Below are 14,707 nucleotides of genomic sequence, written 5' to 3'. Positions count from 1 at the left end.
TTGTTTTGCTGAAGAATGGTATATTAGTGAATGTGAAACGGGAAGAAAAACCTAAACTATTGATCCAAATAAGGTTTGCTAAGTTTCGAAGACTCTCAAACCGTCCATGAAATCTTTACAACCAGATCAACGACACGCAAAATAACAACATCAATTTGATGCTATTGGTGACCACTTGCTATAGGCTTTGAATCAAAAAGTTTTGATTGGACGAGTCTCATAACGTGGATGTCTTTGGCTTAAAAAATGCCTTCAAAGTTTAGAATGGATCGTGAGAACTTTCACAAAAAATGTGAGAATAAAAAATTTAGCATTGTGTACAATTGTATTAAACCTAATGGAGGCAATGTGATAGCTGTGTTGCTCAATAAATACAGAATGAAAATGGTTTTCATTTGAAAGATTTTGACCTATACAACAATCATAACCTAACCTAATGCATTCAAAAGAGTTGAACAGCCTAATAAGATGAGATAGGACCGCCTTCCTAGACACTAGCTAGACACTTTTATTAATTTATGAACGTCCGCGTCCGATCGCCGACTTCGAAAGAGGTCAATTTCATTGATATTGTCCAGTTTGCAGCAACCGGCTGAGAATGCAACGAGAGTGCATGTATACACGTATGTAATACTACACACACACACACACACACGAAATGCACACGTAACAGGGGTCGTTTCTATTATCATTCGGCCCTACAGACTCAATAAAAATAGAACTCAATAAAGACCGTCTGGAGTTAAGCGTTTCACTTTCAACGATCAATTGGAAACGAATATATACATGTATATAATAATATGTGCATATGTATTTATACATATATACAAAAACAAGTTTCAAAATATAAAGTGCATAGAATAAGCAATGAGCAGACGTTGCTGAAAACCAGTCGTAGAAGATGGTAAAAAGGTGCTCGACCACAATGCAAGTTGAGTAATAAAAAAAATGATGTAGACTTTAATTTACATTTATGTTATAAATCATGTTTATTATTGATCGATTTGCACAAATCAAGATTAATTAATTAGTATGTAAATTATGAGTTGGCGCATTATTGATTAACCACAGATTGGTTTCGCATAAATCATAAGCGATAATTTAATAAGCAGATTGAATCGCACTGAGTTTACTAATTATACTATAAGTAAACTAAATTATAAGATTTTGAATTATTCTTTAGATATTTATAGATCTAAATATAAACATAAATATTGGGTGAGCACATTGAATATTTGTGAAAAAAACTTTAAAAACTGTGTAAACATTATTAGAGATGGAGAAGTTAAAATTAGTTGCTACAATATAATATCACTCGATGAATATGTATTATAGATTATTAACTAATATATATTAAAATTAGCAAATCAAGTTTTTTTCCCAACGTATTATTTTTAGATATTGTCGATTTTCCTCTTGAAATTTTTTAACAGAATTGATAATTTTTCATTTTTTTAAATATTTACAAAAATCGTTGTTATTGAATTTTTAATATCGATTATGATATGACCAAAATATATTTTTGGTCATATCATAATCTAGTTTTTGGGTAGCATAATTAGTATTTTTTATAATATTATATATTGTAGAAATTAAGGTATTTATTGAGGATAAGTATCCGGTAAACTTTCCTCAATTCAATGATCATAAGTGGGTCAACACACTGATGTTTTGTACAGATCTCTCTGTCCATATGAATGAAAGAAAAGATTTCGGCACAAATAATGACGTTATGTTTTGATATATAAAAACCTTTGAAAGTAAACTTAAATTTTTAAGCGAGATGTAAAGAGTAAAATTTTTAATAAAATAAAATTTTCCTCAGGTAAAAAATAATTTTGAGAAGTCCAGCATAACTGCACAAAAAATAGAGCCCATGCATATAACGTACTAGCATATTATAAACTCGTTACATGACCAATTCGGTGACAGATTTAATCAATTTAAAAGCTTGGATCAGACAATTAAAATAATATAGTATCCCGATGGCATCATAAGATTCCCTATCGAGCTCGACGGTTTACCGTTACATTCTAATTAGAATCCACTACTATTTGCCTCTCAGCCATACACCGTGGGGGTGTTACCCTGCGCTTCTAAAGAAATATTTACCATTTTATTTTTATTATATAATAATGCTCTTTTCTTATAATAAATATAAATATTTTATTGCTTTTGGAAATAACAATAGTAAGAATACATTTAATAATTACTATAATAAATATATTTATTTAAAAGATCGTTAAAATTTTGCGCAAAATTAAAAAAATCAGATACACGAGTAGCAAAACTATGGAATGAAGTTAGTGGTATTGTAATCCAGGACTGACGCCGATCCCCTAGAAATAAAAGTAGGAGTGGTGTCGCATGCAACGAAGAAAGAGATAAAGCATGCTATTTCGTGTAACGGTACTTCGTCCAGATGACATGGGAATCTTATGAAGTAGTAGTCAACAATGCGTTGAAATGTTGCCTTGAGAAAAAATATCAAGTGATAACTGTACCATCCCTGAGCGGGGTACATTTGAACCCCAAAATTAATATTTTTCAACCATTTGTTAAATATTATTAGTATGTAGATAAAATTAATTGTAATCTATAAATATATCCTAATAAATAGAACGCGAAAAAAAAATTATAAATAGTTTTATCAATCAAGCAATATTGTCTTAAATCTTATTTTAGAAAAACATCCGCAAATATTCATAATAATAATAATGTATTTACTCACCAATATAAAGTGGAGACTCTCTGCTGGCAACGTTGTCGTCTATGTACGGAATCCCTAACGTACTTATGGCAGTCTGTCCCACCCCCACCCCCACCAAACACAAGAAATATATAAGTAACACAATGGTGGTCATGTACGAGTGGTGAGCCTGCTCCGTCTTTACTCGCTGCTCGCAATCCGAAGAGTTTTGAAGGTCCAATCCGTTGCCCCTCATGCAATGACCTGCCAAAGTCGGAGCCGAGAGGTTGTTGCCGTGCATGACATGGCTGCTCTCCAAAAGTCTGCTTCCATAGATGAAATGTGGCATGGCGCATCCCAGGGTGCACAGGGCGAACAGCACCATCCCCCACGCGATCCATCTGGGTCTGTGTCCTCTGCCGGCGTAGTATGTTAACAGCAGGGCAGCGCATATTTGGCCAATCTCAGTAGCGGCCAATAGAACGCCGGTAGTCTTGGACTTGATTTGGAACAACTTTTCTATCGTCGTGATCACGCTCACAAAATACGTATAGAAAACTCCCTGTAACACCCAACCCAACAGGAACACCACCATGAACACGTGAGTCGATTCGAACACCCTGGCCCACTTGGGCTGCCATGAGCCAAGTCCACAATGTGTCACGTCATCTTCGTTCTCTTCGTGCTGAGGAGATTTTCCGTTGGTGCAGCCGTTGTCTTTCTGCGGCAAAGGAGACCAACCGCCAGATTTGCCGTTGACTTTAGCGACTGTTCCGTCCACATCCGGATGCCGGAAGTTGTCCTTGCCGTCCACGTCATTCAACCTCATCTTGGCTGCTCACTGATTACCTGTAAAAAAAATTAAATTAGATTTGGGTGCATAATTTAGATACAGCTATTATATAATATACATATCAAAGACCGAGATCTTGAAGGATTTTTTAAATATTTTTAAAAATTAAAAATCGAGTGTTTTGGCTACATAATATGAGGGTCTTAATACAGGATCTTTCGACTTCTAAGAAATGAAAAATAGAAGGCAAGCGCTGAATCAGATGGAAAAACTAGTCCCGGTTTGGGAACATCCTTAAATGGATCGATCAAAATTCAGGCTCAGTTACATAGTGAACTCATTAAAGAAGTCTGTGGACAGTCGCCAAAGCCAGATGAAATATTCCTTCAAAAGGTATAAATGAGGGGCGCGCCGGTCATTTGTTTCATTTTTTGTCAAAATTCGCTTCGAGGCGGTTCAGATTTGGCCGCACGCAACGCAATCTGACCCCCGAGGTTGACCTGCGAGGATATGCGCATTTACAACGTGCCAAAACGACAACTGGGCATTATTTAAGATGAAAGTTATTTATTTCAAGGCTCGACCACCATTAAGGATAAAGGCGTATTAATATCGTAAAAAGAGCAGAGAGAGGAGCGCAGTAAATTATTCGGGCGAAAAAATCTTAAGACAGTAATTAGCAGACGTAAACTTATGGGTTTTATGGCGAAATAATTTAAGAGCAACGAGCAACAAATTATTGCGTTTTAATTGCACTTAAACAGACAGTCCAATCTTTTTTTTATCAACATTTTATCATCAGAAGAACAATTTATGTCGAGATTATCATCGGGTTATCTGTGGAAACCCATGTTTTTCCAGTGAAAAATTATAGTGTAAATGCAACAATGTTACAAAAAAGTGTACCATTCCTTTTCATAAATAACTCTTAAAAAAACGTTTTTTACATGTAGTATTTCATAGTGTTGATAATTGTGATATTATTATTATTGAAGAAAAACATTAAGCTAATATAATTAAATGTTTGATTAACCAATCAATTGGTTAGAATAATTGTATAAATAAGGTTAAATTGAGGTATTATATCTTATCACAATAATACTTGTTATTCAATTATGTGGTTATAATTAGTATAGCAAATATTTGTACATATGTTAAAAAATAAATATGTTTTTTAATGGATTGTTATTTGAATGATGCCATTAAAATTATCACATAAGATAATTTTATAAGCTGAAAGCTTTAATTAATTTATCTACAAGTTTTGCTTTTCAAATTTTGATAAAAGCTTGTTGCTAAAAAAATACGTAATATCTTCAAGTTCAAGAAAGAAACAAGTTGTTTCTAAAATTTTTTAATAGAAAGTCTAATTTGACATCTTTACTAAGGTAAATAATACAAATATGTTTTAATGTAAATATTTTTTCAGTGACTATATTATTAATTATAAATTATTATGTGCTATACAATTTATAATCAATAGATGTCATTGCAGCTGAGGCCATTTTTTTTAATAATAGCGCATTTTTAATAAATAAAAATTCTAGTGACGCTGCCGGGGCTCGAACCCGCAACCTCAGAGTTACTAGTCTGATGCCTGCACTACACTCTCTGGAAGCTGGCCAAGGTTGGCTAAGGACGGAGAATATAGTGGGTTACTTCGGTCGAGTTCGGTTCTGCCCGCTCTAAAATCTCTCGGAAGTTGTCCGAGGTTACCGAGAACGGGAGGTAAAGTGGGGTAATTCTTGGCCAGCTTCGAGCGCTTCCGAACATTGTCGGCAAAAGGACCGAAGTCGGAGCTGCTCTTTCGAGCGCGAGAGGTGAGATACTTCCCCTTTCGCTCTCTCGCGTGTTAAGTGACGAGAGTGAGAGAGATAATGATATGGTGTTTCGCAAACTGATATAGAACGAGTAACTCGGTTCAATTTCAGTATGCGCGTAGGCGTCCTGTGGTCAACACGCATGTCGAGCGCTGCATCGTAGTTACGTGGTCAAGTTATAATACCACATACTTATCGGGACTTTAACAGAATCTTACTGACATCTTTAAATATTTTAGGGCACCAAAGAGGATTAATTATATTTTTGATAGTATATTCTTCTAACAGATATCGTTAATATATTTTTTTTCATATAAAATTAAATAATTAGTGGTACTTGATTTTGTTAAAAAAAATCGTTTCGAATATCCTCAAGTATTTTCCTAGATCAGTTTATATAAATGTCACACCATAACGAATTCTTATTTAGAATCGATGGCGACAAATTCTAGGATAGTCACAGATGTGTTGTTCGTATTCTGAAGTATCATTTTTATGCCTTATGGCATTTTGCAAAAGCTGACAAAGATTTTGCGTAAATTGAATATTTACGACCGAAAAGTTTTCACTGATATTGTATTGGTGAGTTACCACACAAACTTTTATAATTATCAGTAGCTTAATTTTAATAATATGACAATTTAAAAATTGCAATTATTTGGCACATTTTTCGATCGCGCGCAAATATGCCAGCTATTCGTGACAGAAGCTGTCGTCCGGACGGCATATGAAATTTGCGGCAGTGTGGTCGCTTACTCGAAGTCGTAGGTCTCGGCCGACTTCAGTTGTAACTTCGGTTCGGACAACTTCCAGAGAGTGTAGTGCAGGCATGAGACGTTACCGACTTCAAATTAAACATAGCCCTTATTCACGCCGGTTAGAAGAAAAACAATAACGTTACTTCAGATTGAGCTTCAAAATGTTCAGTTTACAACTATATGTTTTTCAATATTTTACAAAGGCTGTATATATTTATACAGTTGCATAGAAAAGGGTGAATCTGTGCAAAAAGTTGTTTGTTTTAAGTAATTTTTAAAAAACGTGACGTGACCGAGAAGTGGTTAAATTAAATTAATAATGATTCATAATAGATTACTAAATGAGCAGGTTTATTGACGTAGATCAAATAAAAGTATACATCAAGTCTTAGAAAGGTTAAAAATACATTTAATCGCAATTTAAACCCCAAACACCAGTGCTACAGTGGTCACAGCATTAATAACAATCCCAGTATGTCAAAAAGACAATTGGCGTTGAGCACAGCTGTTAGTTAATTGAGTAACCAACCAATTTGACTCGAGTTCCGCTAAAAGAAAAAAATATAAAAAATATAAATGAAAGGAAAAACGTCTATCATTGAATAAAAATTTAGTCAGAACTCACTGCTCCTGCTTTTATATAAATATACAGGTGTTTTAAGCAATAGGTGTGTTTGATCTTAGTCAAGCAAAAAAGTGCAATTTTTTCCTAATTTTATTTCAAGTTAAAAATAAATGTAATAATATAATTTTGTAGTTTTATATAAATATTGAGGTTGTGTGGATTTTTGTCAAGAATCAAATGATCCATTTATAACATTTTAAGTAAATAAGTATCTCACATTGATGTAATCACAATTTTTATCAACTGCATTTAACAAAATGTTAACACTGCACCGATAAAAAAATCCGTAGAGATACTCCATATCTGTAATGTTTGTTCGTGTAAAAGTGAATCGCTTAATAACCATAGATCATATATTGAGAAAGAAACGTGTCGCATTGAAAAAATACACACCATATCTAAAGTTTGATAAACTCGCGATGGCCTTTGTTTATTTTAAAATGCAATCTATTGGAGTATTTCCATATTTTTTGACCCCATTGCATCCCATGACAGATGATATTACGCAACGAAATGATTTAACGACGTGAACGGAGATTAGTTAAAAAAATTAACCATCGACTGGACCAAATTCCACTCAATGATATCAACCGATTGACCTTCACTTTTTCACACTGTCGTTGGACTGCTAACAATTTCCATTATTAATTCTATACGCACTAATGCCTACACGTGTAGTGGACAGGGACGCGATGCTTTCAATTTCGAAACTCTCGTTATAACGAGTGTTTTTTGCTAACGAGTGGCGAAATTCGCATTATGCAGTGAAAGTTGCTTTGATTATATTAAAAAAAAACTGTAGTCTTCATGATTATGGCGACGTAAGTTCTTCACTGATGCGACACAATAGAAGATTATGATAAAATATAAAATGTAAAACGAATCATTTGATTTTTTAATAAATATGACTCCTAAAAGTCAACCTAGTGTTCAACAGCATCAATCATTAATCATCATCGAATCGAATACCTCAAATTGAAGTCATTAAAACGAAGTTGTGTCTATAGAACACAAATGATAGGGAATCATGCGTAGTAGAAAATGCATTCAAATGTAGGGCAATCATGATATACTAATAAGAGAAATTGTTTAGCAAATGTACATATGTACATAATAATTATTAAACGATGAGAGTTAAACATGTTCAAAAATACATATGTGATTTTCATGTAATAATGCCTTAATTATATGGACATAATAATTGCTTTGTAGTTAAGTGCATCTACGCATTGAACGCTGAAGGCATAGCCTAAAGTTGTCTGATAATTGATAGTGAGAATGAGATAAAATAGTAGTTAAGATATTAACGAGTCTAGATTGATTTCCAAAAAATATTTTTTAAATTGATATATTGTGGATAAGTAAGTGTTGGACAAACATTGATTAAAATATACTTTTTCAACTTCTTTTAACCACAAACATTTCACAACAAAATTAATTTGCTTAAATAGGTATGGTTAATAATTAGACACTGTTTAACAAATATATATATATATATATATATATATATATATATCTGTAATTTTATGATCCATATTTTATATACAGTATAAGTTATTAAAAATCATGGATATGCAATTTTGAAGAGCTTTCGTTAATTGTAAGTCTTAGCAGTTTTGTTGCTGTCTAGATTTACATGCGTCCAACCTGGGCAGCCGCCGGGCTTAAAAGAAACGACAATCACTTGTGCTTAAGAATGAATTTACCGGCGATCGTCGTTGTATATATCAGAAAAAATGTTGAATCAAGGATCCTCTTGAAGAGGACTGTTGATTGATGATTACATTTAGGCGACTATGATAACAACTACGATCATTTATAAAAGCATGTAAGAAAAATGACGTGATTGCGTCATTAAAATAAAGTGGCGTATTTATTGAAGGACGTAAGCTAAGTGGTTTACTTATATTCGCAGAAATAATATAAATATAAGATCTTCAGTTTTTTTTCACAAAATAAGTTCATTTATATACACTTGATTTTATAACAGATCCACAAGCAAAAGGGTGTATTTATTTTGAGACATTTTATGGTGTTGCTGAGACACTTTTTTACGATTAATTGATACGAATAATACCTAAAGACTTGGGTTCGAATCTCATATGAAACCAATTGTTTTTCAATTTCTATCGTATCTGGAATTATTATATACATGTTGAAATAGCATAGTCTGTATGGTCTAGAATGGTAGCCCAGAGACTGCAGACTTAAATTTTTATTTATAAAAATTCCCCTAGATGCAAAGTGACATATATTGATTATAACATACACGTAATAATTTATATGTATAAATCAAATCTATTTACTGTATAGGTGTTGATTGTGTTAGCCCCGTTGTAACGCATCGGGCTAATGTCTGTTATGTTACAATTGAAGATATACAATAATTCAATTCATAACAACAGAAAAAATGTCACACTATTTAGTATATTTTACCCAAAAAAAGGAGCTAGTGAATTTAAACTTAAGGTTTACTAAATGTATATCATTTTTTTTTTATTATTGATTCATATTATTCAAATACATATGCAGGGCACTACAGATTTACTCAAATGCACCCTGCACAGAATAAAATACATAAAACAAATATATATGCACAGAGCAATTATATAAATTTGTATACAATAATGCGTGCACTAACTGTGATCAGCTGGATGAGATCAAATCAATACTATCTGACAGATGATAAAAAAGCTGTGCTTATTGTCCACTACTTTTGTTCTTGCATACGGTACTTCAAGCAATACTTGGGAACGCAAGCAAGGCACACTAAAACTGTGTTCTTCCAGAATCTCCAAATTGTGAATATTCCCTAACAAAATTTTAAAGAAGTGCTTTTTTAAGTACATTTGTCACCGCGACTTCATTCGAATTGATTGAATATTCGTTTATAATATCTCAAATAAAATTTGAAAAAATCTTAAAATGATACAATTTGTCTCTCAATATACCTGACTGACTAGCGCCGCTCTAAACTTAAATCCATGATCCTTTATTTTGTTTCGAAATGCGTAACAATGAGGCACTTATTTTCAACAAAAAATACTTTCGAAAAACATTTGTGAATAAAATGTTTGAGGCCATGTATATTATGACCGAATTCATAGAATTCGTATGTTGAAGGAAACAAAATCTTGGAAAAGCCCTAATTTTATTACCGTTTAACGCTTATCTCAAAAACAGGTATGCGTCGCAAATTTTTGTGAAGTTATGAGTTATTTGTTTTTGTTTATTAGGAAGAAAATATGTTATTTCAATCAGTTCAATAATTCGATATAGGATAATTTATTTCTAGTTATTTAATTTATATGTAAATCCGCAAAAAAAACAAACGCCGATACAGATTCGACCTTTATGTTTATTAAATCGTTCCAAATATTATTAGCTATTGTTACATAGAAGTATGTACTTAAAATGTTTCATCAACTTTGCTGTATTAATTCAATACATCGAATTTGTTATAAAAATAATATATAACATTTAATTGAAAAATAAATGTGTTTTTTCACATCGTGAAATGAAAACATGGAAAATCGAAACGGTCGTTTTGCCGAAATTCAATTTGCCATTTGCAAAAGTGCACTATCGGTAAAACCTACAACATGAATGGTTTATTCTTTATCATTGAAGATCTTAGAACACGTACGTCATATTTTCTTAAATTTCGTTACTGTATAAGTACATGACGAACTTTCGTATTTCTTCATTTTGAGAGACAGGGACGTCATTTGGGGGTTCATTTGCTTACCCTCAATTTTGCCATAAACATGTGTGTTATTTTTTACAATAAAGAGACAATTCTCAAAAAAGATTCGTATTTGAGTTTAAATAAAATTAACTGCGTCTCGTTATATTATGTAAACAACATACACTGAAAATACAAGATTTTCTTTGAAAAATTTAAATCATAGATTTTACTGAATTTTTGAGGATATAGAACCTAAGCAATACAAAAACATGGGACATGATTTTTTTATTTAATACTCTAATAATTCAGTACCATAATTGTTGTGCATTTTATAATATAATTTAAGCGTTGTTTTTGCTCTAGAATATGTCATAAAAAAACATTATTTGATGCTTAAAGGTAATCTATTAGCAAATGACCACGCACGTAGATTTTCAATATCAATTTTTTTTCAATCGTCGATGGAATCTATTTTAATAATTAATTTAAGGTCATGCGCGAAAAGAATTTGGAATTACGAAATTTTTAAAAATAACAATAATAAGAAAAAGAAATAATAAAGGGCTGAGAATAGAACTTTGAGGAATACCTGATACGGCAATGTATTAAAAAAAAATAGGATTAAGGAAACTTCATCATTTTGTTAAACCCCAAACCAATCCATTTTTTAAAGAATTAAAGCATGACAAACTTTATCAAAAGCCTTTTAAAAATCAGCGTGAATGACATCTACTTGCTATTGATTAATTAGGAACACAGATTGAGTTATAAAAAATGTTTGGACAATTTATAAGAAAAGATTTTCCTTAATAATAAAACGTCGATATGTCGCCTGTCTCAAAGTGGGTAAATGAAATACATATTTTCTAAGTGATATAATATTTTAGAGGTCCGTTTTGATCAATATACCTTATGTGAGTATGTATACAAAATATTAAGTGCACCAGATGGCAGTCGATCCTGCGAAGAGAGAATCGATCAAGATAAAATAAAGTAGTTTCTTGTCTAAAATCTAAGTATTAAAAAGGTTTTCTTTTTTCCTTCACAATCAGGATCTTTCTATGAATATTAGAATGGAATTTTTTTTTATAAAAAAAAAACAGGCGACAGAGCAGAGTCCACGTTTGTCGTCCTTTGTTGCCGAAACACGTTTGGCATCCCTGTTTTGGCAATAAAAATCGCCGGACTCACCAGGTGAGTTTTAAAAATAGACCAGCCGCAAAACAACAGCTGACCAGACAGAACAGACAAGGAGGCATTAGCATTCTAAAAGTTTTTCGTCGACATCACCCAGCGAGCCCCACGCTTCCCATTTTTTTCGCGATTCGGTTTGCCAAGGTCACGGCTTAGTAGTTTATACAGAGACGACGACGATTGCGCCGTGTTTTTTATTATTTTTTTACTACTACTCAGTTTTCAGTTGAATGACCCAGTTGTTTGGACGGGTTTTTTTTCCAGTCTTCAAAAAAGCATCGATTTCGTTTAATATGCGCTAACTACGAGTATTATTATTCGTATACGAATGAGCCGTATGCTAATCGCTCTCTGTTTCATTAATCACTCAGATCGACGCTCGAGATATGTATGTACATACCGTGTCGACATTAACTAGATAAAGTCAACTGGGTAAGTAAATGGACCAATCAAATACGTATAGTCAAGAACATTTGGCATTTAAACTTTGATAAAAAAAATAACACCTCTATCGTATATTTCTTAAAGTACGTCCTTTTGTTTGTCTCATTAAAAAAGTGAAGTTGCTTTCTACGAATTTCTAGGTTAATGCAACTTTTTCTATGAATATAACTAGCTCCTAATTTGGGTGATGTACCAAGTGCTGCATAGTTATTTTTAGAATTGAACAGAGAAGATGAATAATATAAAAAAAATATATATATTTGAAATCTCTTATGTTGAACAAGCATTATCCGTACTAAACGGTCCGTCAGAACACTATATAATATCGATCATCTGAATTGTCAGTAGCACGTACAGACAATAATTATTTTATCTTGTATCTATAAATTATCCATGAAGAACTTAGAGTTTTATTAGAATACCTCAAACCCTGGGACGTAATTTCAGCTATTTCAAGGGGGGGGGGGGAAATTTGCCATTCGTTTTTCTTATTATTTCGATTTTATTAAAATTGATGGTATTTAATTCAATGACATGCATTTTTTTTCACAATTAAAGAGGGAGTATAAATTCCCTCTACCTGTTTGGTATCACGTCAAAAGCAATAAAATCATGACGTCGCCGTCGCAGTGGAAACGCTCGGTTATCTAGCGTTAATATTGAGACTTTTTATACCAATATTACTACTAACAATGAGTGAGAATCAAATAAAGCATATCTAAACCGAATTTTGACCAATAGGAGAGCGTAAAAAACATTCCTATCTCAGAAGGCAAAAATCCACGTCAAAAGCAATAAAATCGTACTGTCGCCATCGCGGTGAAAACTCTCTGGAAAACTTTTTATAACAATATTACAGAGTGAGAATCGAATAAAGCACATCTAAAATGAATTTTACCCAATAGGAGAGCGCAAAAAATAATTATCAAAAATCCACGTCAAAAGCAACAAAATCGTGCCGTCGCCAATGCACCTTGCATTGTCATAAAGCTATTATGCCAAATAAATAAATATGTAAAGGTCATGCGCCGTTGTGAAGTTTGAAGATGTAATTGATGCGCAAATGGACATTAAGCGTATCTCAAAAATATCATAAAGTAAGTGATGTACTTGTTAGTAGTCTAAACCTTGTCGCAGCTATATCACAGATATAATTATTGTGTATGTCACTGAAGTTGAACAGTACATCTCGAAGCTTTAAAATTCGAACCTGGAAACTGAGAAGAGTCACCAATACAATATAACACATTACGGTCCGCTCACGCGTTTCCGCGTGATAGCGAAAGTTCACGGGGAATCCATTCGCGCGATTTCGATGATTAAAACTAATAATATAAATGCGAACGTAAAAACTAAAAATAGAATGCGAGTGTAATAAAGATAGATATGAGAATATATACATTTATAAACATTTTGGTAGCGTGAAAAAAATGTCGCCTTTTGTTCCATACTGTGTTAACTTCTTTATCATACAGTATTATTTTTAAAATCTTTTAGTTTGTATTAAAAGTATTTGGCAAGCAATATATAATAACATGTTAAGAACTGACTTATTTTCAGTGTTTATATTACAAAGATTATAGAAAATCGTTGCACTCGTGTAAATGCGCATGCGCTGATTTAACATTGTTACAAGTGTGAATTCTTTCGATCACATCTATTTAGAGTGGCATGTCCATCGATTTGTACTTCAATCAGAACCAATTGTGAGATCAAAGAGCCAACCAACATCCACGCTATGCAATGCAATTTTTTAACACTCGTGCGTCAGCCGTGTTATAGAGATTGGGTCGGTCGATATAATAATTGGAACATGCTGGTACCGTAGTCGTCACCAAAAAAAAAGAGGGTGAATCAAAAGCTTTTATTTTTTGACGCACGTAAAATTGATGCTTATGTTTAATATTCAATATGGTTTCAAAACGTATAGTTATTATAAAATATGACATTGCCGATAAAATAGATTGAGGAGCAACTCATCAGTCTTAGCCAGAACTCTATAGTATCCAAATATTGTGGTAATTGTTGTACAGTGTACAACATACAAGACCATCGAATATGATAATGTAAATCTTTGAAAATCCCTTTGAGAGTCTCTCTGATTTGAGCCATCCTACTCCTTATCTTTGAGTAACTTACAATCTAGCGCAAGATTGAGGAAATTCTCAGTTTTGTGTCACATCATATTTATTACTATAAATTAAGATTTATTCCATTTTAGACTGAAAAAAGTAGTCTTCAAATCTAACAAAATGATTTGAAGAAGTGAAGTTGTTCCTTTATATTTAATAAATATTTATCTGACGGTCAAATGACTGTACTAATAATTTGTCAAACAACTCTCCAAATGCACAGGTACTTACTAAATTTCTTTCAATCATTATAGTAGCGTAATAACTTGCTCTACAAGTTTTGTGTACTTATCCAACATATAGACGCACCTTTATACAACTACTCATTCATAATTTCTTATCTGAAAATGTCACTTAGGCTCTTGATAACCTAGTTAGATTAATGCGATTTCTGGCTACATCCAAAATGAAAATAATAGATATTCGATAAAAAAATACATAGAAAGTACAAAAATATTCATTGAAGAAATGGGGAAGCGAATTCCTTTGAGCTAAATATAACATTCTTACATTATCTTGTGAAGCGGAAGCGCAACGTTAAAAAGATGCGACCTACATAAGTAT

At 32.6% G+C, this 14,707-nt stretch overlaps 1 protein-coding gene across 2 annotated transcripts in view; it reads right to left on the bottom strand.

Moving 5' to 3' along the window:
• Oatp74D (Organic anion transporting polypeptide 74D) overlaps positions 1-14,707 on the bottom strand; it is a 95,421-nt gene that overhangs the window by 29,449 nt on the left and 51,265 nt on the right. For both annotated transcript variants that reach the window (XM_088192165.1, XM_088192164.1), the window contains exon 2: positions 2,732-3,538. In XM_088192165.1, the coding sequence (XP_088048291.1) occupies positions 2,732-3,518 (787 nt within the window). In that variant the 5' untranslated portion in view covers positions 3,519-3,538. The remainder of the gene's footprint in view (positions 1-2,731; positions 3,539-14,707) is intronic.

Source organism: Plectrocnemia conspersa, unplaced genomic scaffold, assembly GCF_051122295.1.
Source record: "Plectrocnemia conspersa isolate PC_06_02 unplaced genomic scaffold, ASM5112229v1 ptg000009l, whole genome shotgun sequence".
Classification (NCBI taxonomy): Eukaryota; Metazoa; Arthropoda; class Insecta; order Trichoptera; family Polycentropodidae; genus Plectrocnemia; species Plectrocnemia conspersa.
This window is presented reverse-complemented; position numbering and strand designations above follow the sequence as displayed.